At 46.8% G+C, this 25081-nt stretch overlaps 1 protein-coding gene across 2 annotated transcripts in view; it reads left to right on the top strand.

Annotated features, from left to right (window-relative positions):
* Nucleotides 1-3096: 3096 nt before the first annotated feature.
* The window catches only part of NBAS (NBAS subunit of NRZ tethering complex), a 670356-nt gene continuing 648371 nt past the window's right edge, over nucleotides 3097-25081 (top strand). The window contains exons 1-3 of one of the 2 annotated variants that reach the window (XM_077291450.1): nucleotides 3097-3273; nucleotides 5838-5892; nucleotides 10249-10285. In XM_077291450.1, coding sequence (XP_077147565.1) covers nucleotides 3166-3273; nucleotides 5838-5892; nucleotides 10249-10285 — 200 coding nt within the window. In that variant the 5' untranslated portion in view covers nucleotides 3097-3165. The remainder of the gene's footprint in view (nucleotides 3274-5837; nucleotides 5893-10248; nucleotides 10286-25081) is intronic. The other variant, XM_077291451.1, reaches the window with a different exon arrangement.

The raw sequence follows: 25081 nt of genomic DNA, 5'->3' as shown, positions 1-25081 counted from the left end.
GCAATCACGTGAACATTCCCTTTAAGAGGGACTCAAGTCTCTTTGAGGTAATGCAGACTCTCAATCTGCGAGTCAGTTTGAAGCAAGAACTTCTGCTCTGTATTCAGGAACAGTCTGTTCAAAAAGCTCTCCTTCTTGTAAAACCAGTAGGGGGCACCTTTCAGAAGGTGCAAACTATTTACAACACAGTTTGTGAATCATTCACCGTCCATGATTCGGCAGTCTTTTCAAAACAATGATGAACTTGGTGCAAAACAAAAACAATTGGGATCCTGGGTCAACTAAGGGATCCCTTTAAGGACAACCCTGGTCGGGTGTTAGCAGCAAAACATCAGGAAGACAAACAAACAATTCCAGAAAACTATTTACATACTCGGGATTCCGAGGTTTATCCTCATAGTAGGTTGCAAGGCATCAGCGGGTGGCGAACACTTCCTGACCGGGAAAGCTTCGGCTCGTTTTCGGTTGATGTGGCGTCCATGTCATTGGTTCGTCTCTCAGGTGCGGCCAGGTCACCCGGTGTCTGGATTCGAATGTCAGCTTTGGTTGCAAGTTCAGTAGCGGCGATAATGCACACAGTGGTGGTAGTAGTAGGATTTGTCAATTCAGGGTTAATCGTGGTTAGGACAGCAGGTGGCGCTATTCCAGGCTCACATCGCTTAACATTCTGAGCGCACCAGCCTTGCGCACTCCGATGGCGAGTGTAGGTCACCCGGTCCCCTCGGTGTAGGATTTGGTTATCGTACCCGTCGCGGGACGGGGTCTTCACGTTGTAGTTGGTAAAGAAGATTTCAGTCGGCACTCCCGGTTCCTGTATAAAGCCCCGACCCCGTTTTGGGTGAAAGGCTAGTACAGTCCCCTGTTTTGTCAAGTCTTTCTTACCGCGTTCAGTCTTTGTACTTTTGGTGGGTCATTGTGTTCCGTCTCTTTTCTGTTTTTCTAGTGTAAAATTAGGCATTGTTTGTACTGTTCCCAGGTGAGGCAAAACCCAGTCAGCTTCTCTCTAACTTCCTATCCAGCCCCCAGTTTTACCAGAGTGTGAGGAGTGGCCTAATACATAGAACCCTTTGCTCCCCCTGGAGGCCGGAGTGTGAAGTGTAATGTGTGACTGTGATACCTGTGTTGTGATTTTGCTTTTTGCTCCCTCTAGTGGTCATTAGTGATTTGACTCTGGAGCGTCTGTCTTTTTCTATATCCTCACCTGGGCCGTTAGTTCAGGGGCGTTGCTATATAAGCTCCCTGGACCTTCAGTTCAATGCCTGGCATCGTTGAAATCAGAGCTAATCTGTTGTGCTCTTGTCCTCTGATCCTGGTTCCTGTTTTTCAAGCTAAGTCTGCTTCTTTGCTTTTTGCTTTTGTTTTGTTTGGTATTTTTGTCCAGCTTGTTCCTATCTGTATCCTGACCTTTGCTGGAAGCTCTAGGGGGCTGGTGTTCTCCCCCCGGACCGTTAGACGGTTCGGGGGTTCTTGAATCTCCAGCGTGGATTTTTATAGGGTTTTTGTTGACCAGATAAGTTATCTTGCTATATTCTGCTATTAGTAAGCTGGCCTCTCTTTGCTGAACCTGGTTCATTTCTGTGTTTGTCATTTCCTCTTACCTCACCGTTATTATTTGTGGGGGGCTCGTATCTTGCTTTGGGGTCCCTTTCTCTGGAGGCAAGAGAGGTCTTTGTTTTCTTCTCCTAGGGGTAGTTAGATTCTCCGGCTGGCGCGAGTCATCTAGCGATCACCGTAGGCATGATCCCCGGCTACTTCTAGTGTTGGCGTTAGGAGTAGCTATTTGGTCAACCCAGTTACCACAGCCCTATGAGCTGGATTTTTGTATCTTGCAGACTTACACGTTCCTCTGAGACCCTGTCCACTGGGGTCATAACATACCTGATCAGGTGAACTCCTTCAGTGCCATCAGACGTACCATCACTCCCCTTAGTGGCAGAGTTACTGCAACGACCAGGACTCTGGGGCGCTGCACTATAGCTGATAATGGCAGTATAGTGGGTGTAGCTTATTAAGTCAGACACCGTGGAGGTCATATACTATAGGAGGCGTATTTAGGTCTGTAAGGGTTCTCACAGGGGAAGGGAGGCATCGACTTCGCTCACCTCGGGGGAGAGAAGGACCCAGCAGGTCGGCTCTCTGGCGCCACCACTTGCCTCAGGTCAGTCAGGGAACTGCACCGAGGGCAAATAAGCGCCGGAAAGGCTTCCCTTATAGGTACGAGTTAGTGAGGCGCTCCCAGTAAGGGCGGATATATATCCCTAGTACAGCCTGGGGACATACATCTAAACCTCCCGGCCGTCACTGCCAGAGTTCATCACTAAAACAGTATGGTATTCCTCCCCATCCAGCAGCACATCGCTCCCTGCCTAATCCTCCCCATCCTGCAGCACATCGCTCCCTGCCTAATCCTCCCCATCCTGCAGCACATCGCTCGCTGTCTAATCCTCCCCATCCAGCAGCACATCGCTCCCTGCCTAATCCTCCCCATCCTGCAGCACATCGCTCCCTGTCTAATCCTCCCCATCCTGCAGCACATCGCTCCCTGCCTAATCCTCCCCATCCTGCAGCACATCGCTCCCTGCCTAATCCTCCCCTCCTGCAGCACATCGCTCCCTGCCTAATCCTCCCCATCCTGCAGCACATCGCTCCCTGCCTAATCCTCCCCTCCTGCAGCACATCGCTCCCTGCCTAATCCTCCCCCTCCTGCAGCACATCGCTCCCTGCCTAATCCTCCCCTCCTGCAGCACATCGCTCCCTGCCTAATCCTCCCCATCCTGCAGCACATCGCTCCCTGCCTAATCCTCCCCTCCTGCAGCACATCGCTCCCTGCCTAATCCTCCCCCTCCTGCAGCACATCGCTCCCTGCCTAATCCTCCCCCTCTGCAGCACATCGCTCCCTGCCTAATCCTCCCCCTCTGCAGCACATCGCTCCCTGCCTAATCTTCTCCCTTACGCAGCACATCGCTCCCTGCCTAATTGCCCCTCTCGCCTAATTCCCCGCCCCCGCTTAATTGCCCCGCCCCCTCACCCCGCTCCTGTCAGTTTCATGCGCAAAACCCCAGTTTGTTTTTTAGCCATTGGGCTCCGTTATTTCCTGTGACGTCATCATCATGTAGACACGCCCAGCTCCTGCGCTGTCAGTGAGTCCACCTTCCAGTAGTAAAGATGGCGGCGCCTATGGACACGGCAGCAGCCGGCGGCGGGAGCAGCGAGGAGAACATCCTGTATGACCTGCTGATCAACACCGAGTGGCCCCCGGAGCCCGATGTGCAGGTGAGCGGCCGGCACCGGAGGGAGGTGGTCTGTAAGCAGCTGCTGCCGGGAGGACGGCACTCCGGTACACGGGCAGGACACGTAGCACTGTGCTGCCATGGAGGCTCCGTGCATCTGCTCCCAGGGGAATCACCGCAGGCTGGGAGTTGTAGTTCCACAACTAGATAAGTCTTCCTGTGCCAAAGGAAAGCACTGAGGTGTACACTGGATGTGGAGGCCCGGACGTCTCGCTCCTCCGCCTGTCAGCACGGCGACCCTCCGCCTGTCAGCACGGCGACCCTCCGCCTGTCGGCACGGCGACCCTCCGCCTGTCGGCACGGCGACCCTCCGCCTGTCGGCACGGCGACCCTCCGCCTGTCGGCACGGCGACCCTCCGCCTGTCGGCACGGCGACCCTCCGCCTGTCGGCACGGCGACCCTCCGCCTGTCGGCACGGCGACCCTCCGCCTGTCGGCACGGCGACCCTCCGCCTGTCGGCACGGCGACCCTCCGCCTGTCGGCACGGCGACCCTCCGCCTGTCGGCACGGCGACCCTCCGCCTGTCGGCACGGCGACCCTCCGCCTGTCGGCACGGCGACCCTCCGCCTGTCGGCACGGCGACCCTCCGCCTGTCGGCACGGCGACCCTCCGCCTGTCGGCACGGCGACCCTCCGCCTGTCAGCGCGCCCCTCGCCACACCGCCTGTCGGCGTGCCCCTCGCCTAGCCCAGGCTGCCCTGTCACCGTGCCCCGCCACTCGTTGGCTTCCCCACCCTCCGCCCGTCGGCTTTCACCCCGCCGCTTATTTGTCCCCAATGTTGGATCATCAGACTCTTGCCCACCATCGAAACCTTCAAAAAGAATCTGAAGACCCACCTCTTCCGACAAGCCTACAACCTGCAGTAACCACCGATCGACCAAACCACTGCATGACCAGCTCTATCCTCACCTACTGTATTCTCACCCATCCCTTGTAGATTGTGAGCCCTCGCGGGCAGGGTCCTCTCTCCTACTGTACCAGTTATGACTTGTAGTGTTCAAGATTATTGTACTTGTTTTTATTATGTATACCCCTCCTCACATGTAAAGCGCCATGGAATAAATGGCGCTATAACAATAAATAATAATAATAACCCCTTTAAAGCCCCTGTTGCTTTGGTGAAGCGTGCTCATCCATGTATTAGTGTTTGTCACGGATCCCACCGTGCTGCTACCAATTTGTCACGTACCCACTTCTCAGCACGCGCCTTAGATTAACCCTTGCAGGCGCAACCCCGTCTCCCTTCTCTCAGTCCAGCATTCAACCTCTGTCCTATGCTGTAGTGGGAGCATAAATCACACCCTGACCCAGGCCCCACACCGCTCATACACGCTGCCACCACTCCCCGAACACACGGGCGATGAGTCCCGGAAATATTAGTACTACTGTCTGCCAATCATACAGATCACACAGTTTAAGGCTGTGGATTCTTTGGAACATACAAGGTTCAACTTGTTAAAGTTGTATGCTTTAATACAAAAAGGTTCAGTGCTTATAATAAAAAAGGTATAAAAATATGGTAATGAAAAGACATACAAATATGCAAAACGGTTATAAAAATAAACAGGAGAAAACCTACTGAAATATCGAACTTTGCAGTCTGGTACTCTGTCCCTGAGGGAGGGTGACATATGGAATGGAGCACATCAGCTTCCCAGGCTGCCCCCACATGTGAACAACTTTATATGTGTACAAGCCTAATTTATAGAGTTACTCTGGAGGTCAAATTATAATTGCTTGTTTTTGATTGGGCCACGACCGCTCCCCCAATGAATATATATTATTTTCCTCTGAACTCTCTTTGCCTAAAGGTTCTCACAGATAGATAGTGTCAGGCTGTAATTGACATCTCTCTTCAAAGAGCCGAAGGTGTGAAGCGTTTCCCTTTCTTCCTGGTTTCCAGCAAGAGCCCCCTGGTGAGATTGGAGACAGTAGACTGTTTGCTCAGGATAATATATCCTGTGATCCCTGTGAGACCTGCAGCCTCCAGGACAGATGTTAAATTACTGCTGGTCACACATATAAACCTCTGCATGTTTCACTACAGTGTTTACTTTCGACAGCTCTTCCAAGCAATACCACATATGCCCTGTAGTGGCCGCTGCCAGGGAGAGAGCGCTGCTGCCAGGGAGAGCACAGCTGCCAGGGAGAGGGCGCCGCTGCCAGGGAGAGGGCGCCTGCCAGAGGCTTTCCTTTGGACTCATAGTGATCAAATGATCGATTGATTTAAAAATGGTCTTTTTAAAAAGAGAAGCAAAATCTGAATGTTTTGATACTTGTGAGGCGGGATATGGGACATATATTCTGGAGACTCGTACAGCACAGATCTGTATCTCTATGAATAATCCTGCACACTACGAACTGTAAACCTGAGAGCTGCAGAACTAGGCCTGCAATCCTCTGTGCAGTGTATAGCACCACCGAGCTGTACACTGCAGCCCATAACCGGGGCAGGTGCGCTGAGCGTTGTGCCTCCGGAGTGAGCGGGATGGTTTGTGAGCCGCTGCGGTTTCCGGACGTGTAATTGTCCTGTTTTTTTATTTTCAGCCTCGAGGTGGCCGTGAGCATGGAGCGTCGCTTGTCCTCACCAAGGCTATTACAGGTACCCGGTCGCTTCTTTATCTAACCCCTGCTGTTCTGCCACCGCCGCGGCTTCCATTTATCGCCCCTACGTAAGGACTGAATGTTTTTTTTTTTTTTGCCACTTCTTAAAGAGAAGGTGCCAGAGAGGTAGGATCGTGCATCCAGGCAGGAGGGTGGGATCATAACGTGAGGGGCTCTGGATCCCTCTGGATAACCCCTTTAAGTTATACACTCACCTCTGGCAATATAGACTTCTATCTAATCTACGCTCTATGGGAACATTTCTTTCAGTGTTGTGTGATACATAAAGTGTTAAAAAAGTAACTCTGGAAAAACAATGTCTTAAAGGGAATTGTCAACAGGTGTTTTGCTCTACAGCATAAAGTAGGGGCAGAAAGCCTGATTCCAGCAATGTCACTTGCTCAGAAGTTTGCTGAGGTTTGAGTACAATCAGTGTTTTATCAGTAGGAGATGATCACTGCGGAACTAGGTGTCACGTGCCAGGCAGTCCAGCTGACTCTGTGTAACCCGCCCCACCACTGATTGGCAGATTGCTGACCGTGTACTCAGTGTGGTGTGGGTGGGCTTATACACAGCTCAGCATTCTGGGCACTGCTGCATCTACAGCACAGGAAACGGGGATTTTATCAAAATTGTACCAAGCAGTCCAGTAAATCACACAGCACTGGAGTTAGGGTCTCTGCCCCTACATTATGCTGCTCTGTTTCCATAGCACAGACCTGCTGACACAGTATCTTTAACCCCTTATTTGTGTGTACCATTCATGTACATCACATGTAAGTTGTCTATGTCCCCCATAGCCAGAAGATGCCAGCTGTGATATACAGTCGGCATCCTGCCCCGACCAGAGCTAGCGCCGTTTGTTGCTCTTTGACCCCTTAAGTGCTGCTTACAAATTTTCACAGCGGCATTTAAAGTGTGCGATTGCACCCTGTCGAACACCCATTGGCTACCCCTGAGCTGGGGGTCTGCTCAAAACTTCCATGTTGGTACTTTTGTGAATATATATATAACCCCCCCCCCCCCTCCCCAACAAAATGCCATCAAGTCATTGTATGCCCGAATAAAAATGTCTGCTCACCACACACAGGACAAGATGAGAACATGAGGGGTCTCGGGAGATGCGGAGACAAAGCCCATTATTACTTTACACGATGGCCATCATGAATAGCGCTGACCTGAGCGATCACGCTGCTGTGCCGCTTATATCACACACTATAAAGCCGAATCTCCAGGAAACAATGGCGGAATTGCAGGGTTTTTTTTTTCTACATTTATTTCCCACTTGAAATAGTTTATTTTTTTTCGTTTCTCAGTACATTGTATTGTAAAGTAAATGGTGACATTGAACACTTCATGTCAGCGAGCCGCGTACGACGGCCGTAACATAATATCTGTGGTTCTTCAAAGACGGGGAAGGAAAGAACAAAAATGTAAAAATAAAAAATCACCCAGTAATGCAAAGGTTAAAATTGTTGTGCAACTTGGGGTGAAAGGCATGCCGTCTACAACTGCAAGTATAGAAAGAAGTGTAAAGTTTTTAAAGGTTTTTTTTTTTTCAGTAAACGTTGCTCAATATGCAAAATTCAAGGTAAAAAAAACAGCAAAAAACTGTAACTCGCCCTCCCTAGGTGCAGCGGTTCTCCATCTCCATCGCTGCTGCTCCTCCTCCATCGCTGCACCTGGTGTCTGTTAGGCCGGCGTCACACTTGGCGTAAGACAATACGCCACGTATTATACGTCCGTACTACGGCCGTAATACGGAGAAATGTTCCCAAAATATTGATCCGTAGTCAGGGTGTGTCAGCGTATTTTGCGCATGGCATCCTCCGTATGTAATCCGTATGGCATCCGTACTGCGAGATTTTCGCGCAGGCTTGCAAAACCGACATCTAATGGATTTATGTGCTCAAATGTTCGGGAAAACATATATACAGTATATATATATATGTCATTGAGACACACATATATATATATATGTTCTGTATTTAGATTTCATTCAGCGCGATATCTGTGAACAGCCGGTAATTCAATTGCCGACTTTTCATTTCTCCTGCACAAACCCGACAGGATATGAGACATGGTTTACATACAGTAAACCATCTCATATCCCCCTTTTTTTTGCATATTCCACACTACTAATGTTAGTAGTGTGTATGTGCAAAATTTCAGCGCTGTAGCTGCTAAAATAAAGGGTTAAATGGCGGAAAAAATTGGCGTGGGCTCCCGCACAATTTTCTCCGCCAGAATGGTAAAGCCAGTGACTGAGGGCAGATATTAATAGCCAGGAGAGGGTCCATGGTTATTGGCCCTCCCTGGCTAAAAACATCTGCCCCCAGCCACCCCAGAAAAGGCACATCTGGAAGATGCGCCTATTCTGGCACTTGGCCACTCTCTTCCCACTCCCGTGTAGCGGTGGGATATGGGGTAATGAAGGGTTAATGCCACCTTGCTATTGTAAGGTGACATTAAGCCAGATTAATAATGGAGAGGCGTCAATTCTGACACCTATCCATTATTAATCCAATTGTTTGAAAGGGTTAAAAAACACACACACATGATTTAAAAGTATTTTAATGAAATAAACACAGCGGTTGTTTTAATAATTTATTGCTCTCTCAATCTATTTGCAGACCCTCGCTTGGCAAAACAATAAACCCACAATATACATATCTTCTGCTGACCCGTCACGTCCCACGAGGTAATCCATCTGAAGGGGTTAAAATATTTTACAGGCAGGAGCCCTGCTAATGCAGCTGTGTGCTCGTGCTTGTAATTCCCCGGCGAATGAATGAAATGTAGGTCATTGACCTACATTTCCTTCAGTCGCGGTGAGGTGCCCCCTGGTGGATGTCCTAATATGACCTGGAGCATGGGAAAAAGTTCCCAGGCTGCAGTTCATGAGAACATCCAGCAGGGGCGCATCACCGCGACTCAATGTAAGTACAGATCCAGCTTTCCTTTCAGCACCCAGGGATTACAGGCACGAGCGAGTGGTTTATCGCAGCTCGTGCCTATAATATTAGTTAACCCCTTCAGATGGATTACCTCGTTGGACGTGATAGGACATCAGAAGGTATGTATCTTGTGCGTTTATTATTTTGCCAAGCGAAGGCCTGGAAATGGATTGAGAGCAATAAATTATTAAAACAACCGCTGTGTTTATTTCATTAAAATACTTTTAAATCATGTGTGTGTGTGTTTTTTAACCCTTTCAAACAATTGGATTAATAATGGATAGGTGTCAGAATTGACGCCTCTCCATTATTAACCTGGCTTAATGTCACCTTACAATAGCAAGGTGGCATTAACCCTTCATTACCCCATATCCCACCGCTACAGGGAGTGGGAAGAGAGTGGCCAAGTGCCAGAATAGGCGCATCTTCCAGATGTGCCTTTTCTGGGGTGGCTGGGGGCAGATTTTTGTTGCCACGGGGGGGCCAATAACCATGGACCCTCTCCTGGCTATTAATATCTGCCCTCAGTCACTGGCTTTACCATTCTGGCGGAGAAAATTGCGCGGGAGCCCACGCTAATTTTTTCCGCCATTTAACACTTTATTTTAGCAGCTACAGCGCTGAAATTTTGCACATACACACTACTAACATTAGTAGTGTGGAATATGCAAAAAAAGGGGGATATGAGATGTTTACTGTATGTAAACCATGTCTCATATCCTGTCGGGTTTGTGCAGGAGAAATGAAAAGCCGGCAATTGAATTACCGACTTTTCACTAACACCGCTGCGTATTTCTCGCAAGTCACACTGCTGGTCCGTGTGGAATCCGTATTTTTCTCGCCCCCATAGACTTTCATTGGCGTATTATTTGCGCAATTCGCTGACAAACGCAGCATGCTGCGATTTTGTACGGCCGTAGAACGCCGTATATTACGGATCCGTAATATACGGCTGATAGGACTAGACCCATTGAGAATCATTGTGCCGTATGTTATGCGAGTTTTACGCACGTAGTTTCTGCGCTCTTACGTCCGTAAAACTCGCATGTGTGACGGCGGCCTTATTGTTTGCGCTCTGATGTAACGTCAGCATCACGGCAGCCAATCACTGAGCGCATAGTGTCTACAGCCGCTGCAGTCAGTGATTGGCTGCAGCGTTGTCGGAGTGACATCACAGCCCAACAAGTCAGACTGGGCCAGTGGTGTAGGCGAAATGTGTTAGTCAAAAAAGAAAACAATTCCTGGCAAAAGTTTAGAAAGTGGCTAATCACCTTTTAACCCTTTTGGTCGACTACATAACGTAGATTTGTTCTAACCTTCTGATCGCCTTCCTGTCCTCCTTCACGTGCCACCTTTTTTTTTGGAACGATGTAATAAAACCTCCTTCTTTCCTGCAGCTCCAGCGTATTACTTCCAGCAGCTCCTCTGGTACAGGTATGTACGGCATGGAGGAGTCGCGGTTACTGCATTAGAGGGTTACTAGTTTATAAAGTTTAGTGAGTTAATTAAGTATTTGACTAGTTTGTTTCGTATAGTGATTTTATGTTTGCCAGTAATGGGATATTTCTGCTACACTTCTTTTTTTATGGTGGTCATTCAGAAGAATGATGATGTGTGGTACGATGTCACCAGAAAACTCTGAAATCAGGCATTGATTGGAAACCATTAAAAGTTGGTCTCTGACTGTTTACCTCATTAGGTGCCCTGATTACTGCTGAATGTGACGTCAAGGGGTCTGACAGAGGGAGAGGGCTTCCTCTGTCAGGCCACCACCGCTTGAATCCTGATGTTTACTACAAAAGCCACTGACCCAATAAAGGCGCAAAAAAAAGAATTCTAGTTTAGGCACTCGGGCAAGTAATGTCCCCCAAATTGTGGCTATGGCTGCCTTGGTTTGCTTGTCCTCATAGCGGAATTTGACATCCTCATATGTGTCTACATGAGCTGGGGTCGGGAGATTTGAGGGCGAGCTGTATAAAATGTATTAATTCTGTAAAAATCACACAGTGATTTTCTGGATTTTTTTTTTTTTTTTTTTTTTTTTTAAAGATTCTGCCTTTCACAGGTGAAGTGTACCTACGATAAAAATTACAGATCTCTCCATTCTTTGTAGGTGGGAAAACTTGCAAAATCGGCAGCGTATCAAATACTTTATTTTCCCACTATGTGTATGTATATATCTAGGCGTGTGTGTGTATATACAGTGGGTCCGGAAAGTGTTCAGACCGCTTTACATTTTTTCACTCTGTTTCATTGCGGCCATTTGGTAAATTTCAAAAAAGTTCATTTTTTTTCTCATTAATGTACACTCTGCACCCCAAGCTTGACCGGAAAAAAACAAATGTAGAAATTTTTGCAAATTTAATAATAAAGAAACTGAAATATCACATGGTCATAAGTAATCAGACCCTTTGATCAGACACTTATATTTAAGTCACCTGCTGTCCATTTCCTTGTGATCCTCCTTGAGATGGTTCTACTCCTTCATTGGAGTCCAGCTGTGTTTAATTAGACTGATAGCACTTGATTTGGAAAGGCGCACACCTGTCTATATAAGGGGATGTTTCCACGGTCAGGAAACGCTGCGTGTTTGACGCTGCGTACATCCGCAGCGTCAAACCTGCAGCGTCCAGATGTTACAGCACAGTGGAGGGGGATTTCCTGAAATCCTGCCTCCACTATGCGTTAAGACGCCTGCGTCAGACCCGCGTAAACAGACATGCTGCGTGTCTTTCCAGAATGCAACATGTCTGTTTACAATGCGGCGACGCTCTGTTGCCGCACCGTAAATTTCCCATATAGACTGTCATTAGATGCGGTAAAAGCACATCTAGTGATTAGTCACATGTGTAGTAACTGCATAAACACAGCTTACTACGCATGTCTCCTAATTTACATGCGGTCTTACCTGTCACCGCTGGAAGTCCGCGTCCTCTGCACTTCTCGCAATAACTTGGCGTACTGCGAGAACTGCCGTGCACATGACCGGGGGTTATCTCAGGTTACTAGGCTAGTTCTCACGGTCAGCTGATTGTGAGAACACTGCAGTGTAGGTGATCCTCTACAAGCTCTGCTTTGTGTGGATGTCAGGCATCCAGATGTAGCAAAGCTGGGTTCGTCGTGGGACACTCGTTATTAAGGACTGCGTCAGACTCAGGGAGTATACTTTTATTATTTTTTATTTTTTACAGGAGAACGAGGGCGTCGCAGGAATGAGCGTACAATAAAGAGATTGTAGCAGAGGGGTGCCAATATACATGGCCCCTCTCTAGGCTATGAATATCAGCCCGCAGCTGTCTGCGTAGCCTTTCTGACTATAAATAAGTGGACCACACGTCATTTTTGTTGGGGGGTCCCCCTATTTTTATCGCCAGCAGAGGCTAAATGTACAGCTGCGGGCTGATAGTCATAGCCAGGGAAGATCCATGGGTATTAACCCCTTCCCAGGCTACAAACAAACTTCAGTCCCCCAGTTGCTGGCTTTCCCTCTCTGGGGCAGCAAACTGTGCGGGAGCCCATGCCATTTTTTTTTCCCAATTTTTTATTTTTTTTTTCTAAATTAGGCTAGGTTCACATTGCGTTAATGTGTGCACGCTAACGGACAGCGTTGCACGGCGAAAATGTCGCAATTAACGCCGTGCAACGGGTCCGTTAGCGTGCCCATTGACAGCAATGTAAATTTCTCCTGCAGCGCATCACTAGCGCGTGCCTTTTTCGGCTCGCGCTAGTGATGTGCCGTTCTTCTGTGACGCGCCTCGGACGCTGCTTGCAGCGTCCGCGGCGCGCCCGAGGTCCGTTCCCCGCTCTCGCAGATCGGGGATCTGCGAGAGTGGGGACGTTAACGCGACCCCAAACACGGCCCCTAATTAAACATTGCGTTAGCGCAATCCGCTAGCGCTAGCGCTAAACGGATTGCCCTAACGCAATGTGAACCTAGCCTTAAACAGATACTGTGTTTAAGGCCGGGGTCACACTTGCGAGAAACTCACACGAGTCTCGCATCTTATTACCCGGCACTGCCGCTGACACTCGGGAGCGGAGTGTGCGGCTGCACAGAAATACATGTAATACCACGCTCCGCTCCCGAGTGCCGGCGGCAGTGCCGGATATTAAGATGCGAAACTCCTCTGACTTTCTCGCATGTGTGATCCCGGCCTAACTCTTTATTAACATTTTATTATGTTTGTTACTAAACATCAGGTATTATCTATCTAGCTAGATATCTATAGCTATATCTATTATCTATTGTATCTATCTATTATCTATAGATCTATCTTTCTGTGTGTCTAAACATTATTCTTCAGTGGAGTATGTAAATGAAGAGGTTGGACAAGAAGTGACATCGCAATTCTTTTTTTTTTGTATATCTTTATTTAGCTTACAAAAACACACACATCTGCATGAAAAATGCATAAAAAATGCAGGTGACCTGCCAGTGACCTCAGATGCAGATTTTACCTGTGTCAAATCCTGATGCAATCCTGACCGTGGAAACATACCCTAAAGGTACCGTCACACTAGGCGATATCGCCAGCGATCCGTGACGTTGCAGCGACCTGGATAGCGATATCGCTGTATTTGACACGCAGCAGCGATCTGGATCCCGCTGTGAAATTGCTGGTCGCTGCTAGAAGGTCTGCACTTTATTTGGTCGCTAGGTCGCCGTGTATCGCCGTGTTTGACAGCAAAAGCAAGGATACCAGCGATATTTTACACTGGTAACCAGGGTAAACATCGGGTTACTAAGCGCAGGGCCGCGCTTAGTAACCCGATGTTTACCCTGGTTACCAGCGTAAAAGTTAAAAAAACAAACAGTACATACTCACCAGCGCGTCCCCCAGCCTCTGCTTCCTGACACTGACTGAGCGCCGGCCCTAAACTGAAAGTGAAAGCACAGCGGTGACGTCACCGCTGTGCTGTTAGGGCCGGAGCTCAGTCAGTGTCAGGAAGCAGAGGCTGGGGGACGCGCTGGTGAGTATGTACTGTTTGTTTTTTTAACTTTTACGCTGGTAACCAGGGTAAACATCGGGTTACTAAGCGCGGCCCTGCGCTTAGCAACCCGATGCTTACCCTGGTTACCCAGGGACCTCGGCATCGTTGGTCGCTGGAGAGCGGTCTGTGTGACAGCTCTCCAGCGTCCAAACAGCGACGCTGCAGCGATCGGCGTCGCTGTCGCTATCGCTGCAGCGTCGCTTAATGTGACGGTACCTTTAGACCTCACAGCTCACAGTGCATGTCAGACCAAATGAGAATCATGAGGTCAAAGGAACTGGCCAAAGAGCTCAGAGACAGAATTGTGGCAAGGCACAGATCTGGTCAAGGTTACAACAGAATGTCTGCAGTACTCAAGGTTCCTAAGAGCACAGTGGCCTCCATAATCCTTAAATAGAAGAAGTTTGGGACCACCAGAAGTCTTCCTAGACCTGGCTGTCCAGCCAAACTGAGCAATCGTGGGAGAAGAGCCTCGGTGAGAGAGGGAAAGAAGAACCCCAAGATCACTGTGGCTTAGCTCCAGAGATGCAGTAGGGAGATGGGAGAAAGTTCCACAAAGTCAACTATCACTGCAGACATTTTTATTAAATTTGCAAACATTTCTACATTTGTTTTTTTTCCCCGAGTCAAAATGGGGTACAGAGTGTACATTAATGAGAAAAAATTAACTTTTTTTTAAATTTATCAAATTGCTGCTATGAAACAGAGTGAAAAATGTAAAGGGTATGAATACTTTCCCCACTGTGTGTATGTATATGTATGTACCGTATAGAATTTATTTTACACATGAAAGTATGGCATTAAGTAGACACATGTAATGGTGATCTCATCTCTAACGATATATTGAAACAAGAGCCAACAACATTGGTGGATATACCCTCCAAATATGTCAGTGTCTCAATAACTTGTCCTGTGGTCGTGAGCATTAATTACAGCTTAACACCAATGTCTCCTGCTGTTCACAAGTGGAGTTACTGTCTGCTGAGGCAGGGCGGTCCTCAGGTCTCTGAGGTTATGGGGTTCAGCGTTACGAGCCTCTACATGATGACTCAGCTGATCCCATAGGTTTTCTATAAGATTCAGGTCTGGAGAAAGTGCATCCGCTCCATGTGAGGTCTCCAAAGCTGCTCCCTAATGATGAGACCTCGGTGAGCTGGAGCTTTGTCATCTATGAAGATGAAATTAGACCTGTGTTGTTCGTCCAGAGGCACAGTGACTGGATTAATGATGTTATTCAAGTAGTAGGCGTTTGTCACAATGTGTAGGGCAGTTCTTTACTGACTAGACCACCTGCCCACACTGTAAGACCACCACAGGCTTGTCTGGTGACGACAGTGGCTGATGCATAGCGCTCTCCTTGACATCTCCAACATCATTGGTAGCCGTCATTTCTACTCGCCCTTCATCAGTGAACAGCACTGAGGCCAACTGGTCCTGCATCCAGCATAAATGCCAGATGGCTGTACCTGGTGGTGTGATCCGGTACCTTGCAGGGTGTCTAGAGCGCAGACTATACTGATGTAAACGGGTTTGAATGGTCTGACCTGACACTTGAGCGCCTCTCACCTCCCCTAAATGTGCCTGGGGATAACTCCACGCAGAGTGCCATTCATCATCCAGCTCTGAAGGGCATTGTTCACAATGAAGTGTCATCAGTGGCCATAGGATGTCCACTTCTCTGTCTTTCTGTGACTTTTCCAGTCTCTCTGTATCTCCACTATAATCTGCTGATGACTGTGACCCTCTGAGCTCAGCGGCCGCTTCCGTCTGAGAACGCCGTGTTTGAAGCCTCACAATGGCGAGGTCCTGGTGGTCAGTTGTTAGGTGTCGTCTTGGTTTCATGATGTCATAATGTGAAGAGCATGATGAGGAGGACCGTTCAGTACTAATTCTAATTAAACCCTGAAATGTATTAGCCGATTCATGGATCAAACACCTGTTGTGAATTCTGCCATTAAGCTCCTTGTTGGAGAACAGCACGTTGCGCCAAAAGATACTGAACAGTTGGACAGGTGCCTCCAAAAGTTTAGAGAAGTTCACATTAAAGGGAACCTGTCAGCAGTTCTGGCCGCTATAAGATTCGGCCACTGCCTTTCAGGGCTTATCTACAGTTTTCTGTAATGCTGTAGATACAGTTAGGTCCATATATATTTGGACAGACAACATTTTTCTAATTTTGGTTATAGACATTACCATAATGAATTTTAAACAAAACAATTCAGATGCAGTTGAAGTTCAGACTTTCATTTGAGGGTATCCACATTAAAATTGGATAAAGGGTTTAGGAGTTTCAGCTCCTTAACATGTGCCACCCTGTTTTTAAAGGGACCAAAAGTAATTGGACAAATGACTCCAAGGCTATTTCATGGACAGGTGTGGGCAATCCCTTCGTTATGTCATTCTTAATTAAGCAGATAAAAGGCCTGGAGTTGATTTGAGGTGTGGTGCTTGCATTTGGAAGGTTTTGCTGTGAAGTAAACATGCGGTCAAAGGAGCTCTCCGTGCAGGTGAAACAAGCCATCCTTAAGCTGTGAAAACAGAAAAAACCCGTCCAAGAAATTGCTACAGTATTAGGAGTGGCAAAATGTACAGTTTGGTACATCCTGAGAAAGAAAGCACTGGTGAACTCATCACTGCAAAAAGACCTGGGCGCCCACGGAAGACAACAGTGGTGGATGATCGCAGAATAATCTCCATGGTGAAGAGAAACCCCTTCACAACAGCCAACCAAGGGACCAACACTCTCCAGGAGGTCGGCGTATCAATATCCAAATCTACCATAAAGAGAAGACTGCATGGAAGTAACTACAGAGGGTTCACTGCACGGTGCAAGCCACTCATAAGCATCAAGAATAAAAAGGCTAGACTGGACTTTGCTAAAAAACATCTAAAAAAGCCAGCACAGTTCTGGAAGAACATTCTTTGGACAGATGAAACCAAGATCAACCTCTACCAGAATGATGGAAAGAGAAAAGTATGGCGAAGGCGTGGTACAGCTCATGATCCAAAGCATACCACATCATCTGTAAAACATGGTGGAGGCAGTGTGATGGCTTGGGCATGCATGGCTGCCAGTGGCACTGGGTCACTAGTGTTTATTGATGATGTGACACAGGACAGAAGTAGCCAAATGAATTCTGAGGTATTCAGAGACATACTGTGTGCTCAGATCCAGCCAAGTGCAGCAAAATGGATTGGTCGTCGTTTCATACTACAGATGGACAATGACCCAAAACATAAAGCCAAAGCAACCCAGGAGTTTATTAAAGCAAAGAAGTGGAATATTCTTGAATGGCCAAGTCAGTCACCTGATCTCAACCCAACTGAGCAGCATTTCACTTGTTAAAGACTAAACTTCAGACAGAAAGGCCCACAAACAAACAGCAACTGAAAACCACTGCAGTGAAGGCCTGGCAGAGCATTAAAAAGGAGGAAACACTGCGTCTGGTGATGTCCATGAGTTCAAGACTTCAGGCAGTCATTGCCAACAAAGGGTTTTCAACCAAGCACTAAAAATAAACATTTTATTTAAAATTACTGAATCTGTCCAATTACTTTTGGTCCCTTTAAAAACAGGGTGGCACATGTTAAGGAGCGGAAACTCCTAAACCCTTCATCCAATTTTAATGTGGATACCCTCAAATGAAAGCTGAAAGTATGAACTTCAACTGCATCTGAATCGTTTTGTTTAAAATTCATTGTGGTATTGTCTATAACCAAAATTAGAAAAATGTTGTCTCTGTCCAAATATATATGGACCTAACTGTAAGCCCCCCGGTCCGACCTGCAAGATAAGAAAAATAACTTTTCTTATATTCACCCGGGGTGCGATCCGGTCCGATGGGTATCGCAGGTCCGGGTCCGGCACCTCCCATCTTCTTGCGCCCTCCTGCTTGCTTCATGGCTATGAGTATAATAATACTTATTTTTCTTATCTTGCAGGTCGGACTGGGGGCTTATGTATAGCATTATAGAATGCTGTGTATAAGCCCTGAAAGGCAATGGCTACATCTTATATCGGCCAAAACTGCTGACAGGTTCCCTTTAAGTTTAAGAATTTTTAGTTCATCCTGAAATTTCAACCAAAAGACATGTATCCCTAACTTTTTGTGAGTAGTGTATGTACAGTATCTCACAAGTGAGTACACCCCTCACATTTTTGTAAATATTTTGTATCTTTTCATGGGACAACACTGAAGCTATGACACTTTGCTACAATGTAAAGTAGTCAGTGTACAGCTTGTATAGCAGTGTAAATTTGGTGTGCCCCCTAAATAAGTCAACACAGTCATTAATGTCTACACTGCTGGCAACAAAAGAGAGTACACACCCAAGTGAAAATGAACAAATTGTGCCCAAAATGTCAATATTTTGTGTGGCCGCCACTGTTTTCAAGCACTGCTTTAACGCTGTAGAGCTTCGCAGGTGGCCAATGGAATCCTCTTCCACTCCTCCATGATGGCATCACGCAGCTGGTGGATGTTGGTGACCTTGTGCTCTTCCACTAGAGGATGTCCCACAGGTGCTTAGTAGGGTTTATGTCTGGAGACATTTCCTTAGCAAGGCAGAGGTCGTCTTGGAGGTGTGTTTGGGGTCGTTATCAGGTTGGTATACTGCCCTGCGGCCCAGTTTCTGAAGCGAGAGGATCTTGCTCTGCTTCAGTATGTCACAGTACATGTTGGCTTTCATGGTTTCCTCAATGAACTGTAGCTCCCCAAACCTTGTAGCACTCATGCTGCCCCAAACTATGGCATTCCTCACCACCATGCTTGATTATAGGCAACACATGCTTGACATAATCATGTGAACAACAAAACAAGCTTTTCTTGGTCTCATCATCCAACTAAACAAAGTTCCAATAATTCACGCCCTTAGTCTGCTTGTCTTCTGCAAACTGCAGAGTTTGAAGAGGCTTCCTTCTTGAACGACAGTCATGGAGACAGATTGAATATAAATATATCTCTACTAGATGGTAACCCGATTCTAAGGCTGCTTTCACACTAGCGTCGGTACGGGGCCGTCACGCTGCGTCTGCCCGACGTACCAACGCATACTGTGCAAAAAATGCCCGACGTGGGCAGCGGAAGCAGTCTTACGACGCTTCCGCTGCCCCATTGCAAGGTCCGGGGAGGAGGGGGCAGAGTTTCGGCCGCACATGCACGGTCGAAAATGGCAGTCTCGACGTACAAAAAAGTTACATATAATCTTCTTTTCTTTATTTTTTTTTATATAGCGCTAACATATTACGCAGCGCTTTACAGTTTGTACACACTATCATCGCTGTCCCCGATGGGGCTCACAATCTAAATTCCCTATCAGTATGTCTTTGGAATGTGGGAGGAAACCGGAGTGCCCGGAGGAAACCCACGCAAACACGGAGAGAACATACAAACTCTTTGCAGATGTTGTCCAAGGTGGGATTAGAACCCAGGACTCCAGCGCTGCAAGGCTGCAGTGCTAACCACTGCGCCACTGTGCTGCCCTGTAATGTTTTTTTGTGGTGGCGGTGCGCCTAAACACGGCGCAACCGTCGCACGACGGTTGCGACGTGTGGCACTGCGTCGCTAATAAGTCTATGGAGAGAAAACGCATCCTGCGGGCAACTTTGCAGGATGCGTTTTTTATCCACGGCGCATTGCGACATGCAGTGCACGACGCTAGTGTGAATGTAACCTAGAATATGTATGTAGTTTATTTATGAAGATTTTAGAATAATACATTGAATACACAGGATTCGGCCGGCCTGCGCCTGTCGCTGATTGTTCGCGGCCGGCCATGTAGTATATAGCACAGCCCACGGAGTGTATAGCACAGGCCACGTAGTGTATAGCACAGGCCACGTAGTGTATAGCACAGGCCAAAAGTTTGGAAGGTGTGTCCAAACTTTTGGTCTGTACTGTATGTGTGTGTGTGTGTATGTATGTGTATGTATGCATGTGTATGTATGCATGTGTGTGTGTATATATATATATATATATATATATATATATATATATATATATATATATATATATATATATATATATTTTATATCCCCACTGCTCCCCTATGCACATTAAGATGATCCCACAGCTCCCCTATATATACAGTAGAATGATCCCACAGCTCCCCTATAGATAGTATGATGATCCCACAGCTCCCCTATAGACAGTATGATGATCCCACAGCTCCCCTATAGACAGGATGATGATCCCACAGCTCCCCTATATATACAGTAGAATGATCCCACAGCTCCCCTATAGATAGTATGATGATCCCACAGCTCCCCTATACACATTATGATGATCCCACAGCTTCCCTATATACAGTATGATGATCCCACAGCTCCCCTATATATACAGTAGAATGATCCCACAGCTCCCCTATAGATAGTATGATGATCCCACAGCTCCCCTATAGACAGTATGATGATCCCACAGCTCCCCTATAGACAGGATGATGATCCCACAGCTCCCCTATATATACAGTAGAATGATCCCACAGCTTCCCTATATACTGTATGATGCCACAGCTCCCCTATACACAGTATGATGATGCCACAGCTCCCCTATACACAGTATGATGATCCCACAGCTCCCCCTATACACAGTATGATGATCCCACAGCTTCCCTATACACAGTATGATGATCCCACAGCTCCCTTATATACAGTATGATTAGCCTACAGTTCCCCTGTCCACAGCATTATGTCCCCCTGAGTTCCCCTATATATAGAATTATGTCCCCACTGCTCCCCTATAGGGTTGAGCGAAACAGATCGGTCAATTTCAAAAGTCGCCGACTTTTGGCAAAGTCGGGTTTCGTGAAACCCGACCCGATCTCACTGTGGGATCGGGTCGGCGATCTTCGCTCCAAAGTCGGGTTTCGTAATTGCCGGCTTTTCATTTCTCCTGCCTAAACCCGACATGATTTGAGACATGGTTTACATACTGTAAACCATGTCATATCCCCCTTTTTTTGCATATTCCACACTACTAATGTTAGTAGTGTGTATGTGCAAAATTTCGGCGCTGTAGCTATTAAATTTAAGGGTTAAATTGCGGAAAAAATTGGCGTGGGCTCCTGCGCAATTTTCTCCGCCAGAGTGGTAAAGCCAGTGACTGAGGGCAGATATTAATAGCCTGGAGAGGGTCCACGGTTATTGGCCCCCCCCCTGGCTAATAACATCTGCCCCCAGCCACCCCAGAAAAGGCACATCTGGAAGATGCGACTATTCTGGCACTTGGCCACTCTCTTCCCACTCCCGTGTAGCGGTGGGATATGGGGTAATGAAGGGTTAATGTCACCTTGCTATTGTAAGGTGACATTAAGCCAGGTTAATAATGGAGAAGCGTCAATTATGACACCTATCCATTATTAATCCAATTGTATGAAATGGTTAAAAAAAACACACACACAATATTGCAAAGTATTTTAACAAAATAAACACACAGGTGGTTGTAATATTTTATTGCTTTCTCAATCCACCTGAAGACCCTCGATCTGTAACAAATTAAAAATAATAAACCAACAATAAACATACCTTCCGTAGATCTGTAACGTCCCACGATGTAAATCCATCTGAAGGGGTTAAAATATTCTACAGGCAGGAGCTCTGCTATAATGCAGCTGTGCTCGTGCCTGTAAAACCCCGGGGAATGAAGGTAATGTAGGTCAATGACCTATAGTTACCTTCATTCGCGGTGAGGCGCCCTCTGCTGGATGTCCTCATGAACTGCAGCCTGGTAAAAGTCACCACGCTCGAGGTCATATGAGGACATCCAGCAGAGGGCGCATCACCGCGACTGAAGGTAACTATAGGTCATTGACCTACATTACCTTCATTCCCCGGGGTTTACAGGCAGGAGCACAGCTGCATTATAGCAGAGCTCCTGCCTGTAAAATATTTTAACCCCTTCAGATGGATTTACATCGTGGGACGTTACAGATCTACGGAAGGTATGTATATTGTTGGTTTATTATTTTTAATTTGTTACAGATCGAGGTTCTTCAGGTGGATTGAGAGTGTAATAAAATATTACAACAACCTGTGTGTTTATTTCATTAAAATACTTTGCAATATTGTGTGTGTTTTTTTTTTTAACCATTTCATACAATTGGATTAATAATGGATAAGTGTCATAATTGACGCCTCTCCATTATTAATCTGGCTTAATGTCACCTTACAATAGCAAGGTGACACTAACCCTTCATTACCCCATATCCCACCGCTACACGGGAGTGGGAAGAGAGTGGCCAAGTGCCAGAATAGGTGCATCTTCCAGATGTGCCTTTTCTGGGGTGGCTGGGGGCAGATGTTTGTAGCCAGGGGGGGCCAATAACCATGGACCCTCTCCTGGCTATTAATATCTGCCCTCAGTCACTGGCTTTACCACTCTGGCGGAGAAACTTGCGCGGGAGCCCACGCCAATTTTTTCCGCGATTTAACCCTTAAATTTAAAAGCTACAGCGCCGAAATTTTGCACATACACACTACTAACATTAGTAGTGTGGAATATGCAAAAAACGGGGGATATGAGATGGTTTACTGTATGTAAACCATGTCTCATATCATGTCGGGTTTAGGCAGGAGAAATGAAAAGCCGGCAATTGAATTACCGGCTTTTGTGCTATATCGCGCTGAAGTAAATATAAAAATATATAGATTTCCCATTGACTTGCATTGGGTTTCGTGTTTCGGCCGATCCCCCGACCCCGACTTTCCAAGAAGATCGGCCGATTTCACTCGACTCGACTTTTGAGAAAGTCGGGTTTTGTGAAACCCGACTCGACCTCAAAAAAAGAAAAGTCGCTCAACCCTACTCCCCTATACACATTTCATATTCCATATATACTGTATGATGATGCCACAGCTCCCCTATGCACAGCATCATGTCCCCCTGAGTGTGTGTGTGTATGTGTATGTATATGTATATATATATATATATATATATATATATATATATATATATATATATATATATATATACACACACACACACACACACACACACACACACACACACACACACACACACACACACACACACACACACACACACACACACACACTCGCCACTTTATTAGGTACACCTGTCCAACTTCTTGTTAACACTTAATTTCTAATCAGCCAATCACATGGCGGCAACTCAGTGCATTTAGGCATGTAGACATGGTCAAGACAATCTCCTGCAGTTCAACCCGAGCATCAGTATGGGGAAGAAAGGTGATTTGAGTGCCTTTGAACGTGGCATGGTTGTTGGTGCCAGAAGGGCTGGTCTGAGTATTTCAGAAACTGCTGATCTACTGGGATTTTCACGCACAACCATCTCTAGGGTTTACAGAGAATGGTCCGAAAAAGAAAAAAAATCCAGTGAGCGGCAGTTCTGTGGGCGGAAATGCCTTGTTGATGCCAGAGGTCAGAGGAGAATGGGCAGACTGGTTCGAGCTGATAGAAAGGCAACAGTGACTCAAATCGCCACCCGTTACAACCAAGGTAGGCCTAAGAGCATCTCTGAACGCACAGTGCATCGAACTTTGAGGCAGATGGGCTACAGCAGCAGAAGACCACACCGGGTACCACTCCTTTCAGCTAAGAACAGGAAACTGAGGCTACAATTTGTACAAGCTCATCGAAATTGGACAGTAGAAGATTGGAAAAACGTTGCTTGGTCTGATGAGTCTCGATTTCTGCTGCGACATTCGGATGGTAGGGTCAGAATTTGGCGTAAACAACATGAAAGCATGGATCCATCCTGCCTTGTATGGAGCATCTTTGGGATGTGCAGCCGACAAATCTGCGGCAACTGTGTGATGCCATCATGTCAATATGGACCAAAATCTCTGAGGAATGCTTCCAGCACCTTGTTGAATCTATGCCACGAAGAATTGAGGCAGTTCTGAAGGCAAAAGGGGTGCAACCCGTTACTAGCATGGTGTACCTAATAAAGTGGCCGGTGAGTGTATATACGCACACGCACACGCACATGCATAAATACATATATATTAGTCCCCACTTTTCTTGCAGAAATTTCCTGAACAAAACCGGACATTTACTGCAAGAAATCCACATGCGTTTTGCTCTCATTTTTTGCGTGTTTTTTTCCGGAGGTTCTGGGATGCAATAATATAGTGGGAAATCCGCAAAAAGTCAGCAAAATTAATGAACAATCTGCGTTTTTTTCGCGCAACAAACCGCAAGATATGCACAAAAATTGCGGAATGCATTGTGAATGATGGGATTTTTTAATGCGTTTTTATAGCGAAAAATCCTGAACGTGTGCACACAGCCTAATAGTTAATAGTGTTGTGACACTGTATGGCACCTGCACCGAGAGCCCCTCTGCCGTGAGAAAATTAACTTTATTCCTCCCAGCAGCCTGTCTCTTCCAGTCATAGGGGCGGCGCAGGCACAGTTTCAGTCACTGCTCTGTGTATACAGTGGCAGCTGTAACCGCACCCCGGCACTGACTGACAGCCGCCTCAGCACAGTCTGCCACCCAGTAGCTACCCTACTGGTGCCTGTATAAATAATAATGCTTAAGTGCCTACTTAATATTTGACAGTCACCCCATGTACAGTAGTAATGGCCCCAGCATCAATGATGTGAGCAGGGGGTCGTGTGATGACTTTCGGCTTCTCCCAATTATCTTCTATTGAGAGAAGTCAATCTTATCTAGTTGACACATGCAAATAGCAAACGTAGTCGCATGACTGACTGATCGCACCAGTGGTTTTGTGGTGACGGCAGGTGCAGACCAACATGATCTGCCAGTCTGTAGTCTGAGTGACTGCACACATTTATCCCAAGCCTTTAAACTTTGTAATAAATTGCTTATTATGAAATTATTAAATGGAATGCAGCTCGTGGTTACTGTATTGTTATACTTGTTAGGGGGCAGTCAGACGGACGTATTTCTCGTGTGAGGATCGCATCGCAATCCTCGGACTGACCAACAGCTCTCCTGACCGGAGTGTGACAGCTGCATAGTAATCTGTCACTCTGGTATCAGGAGCGGTACCGGCAAGTCCGAGGATTGCGATGCGATCCTGGCATGAGTTATACAGCGTCTGTCTGCGCCCTTATGCCAATACTTATCCTTGTTATAATACTAAAAAATATTAGCCTATTATGACCATATAAATGCTACTAACCTAATAACTGGTGGGACCATCCTTGGCAGCAACAACTGCAATCAAGCATTTGCGATAACTGGCAATGAGTCTTTTACAACTCTGAAGGAATTTTGCCCACTCATC

Source organism: Ranitomeya variabilis, chromosome 2 (assembly GCF_051348905.1).
Source record: "Ranitomeya variabilis isolate aRanVar5 chromosome 2, aRanVar5.hap1, whole genome shotgun sequence".
NCBI lineage: Eukaryota > Metazoa > Chordata > Amphibia > Anura > Dendrobatidae > Ranitomeya > Ranitomeya variabilis.
The sequence above is the reverse complement of the archived record's forward strand: the minus strand, read 5'-3'. Positions and strand labels throughout refer to the sequence as shown.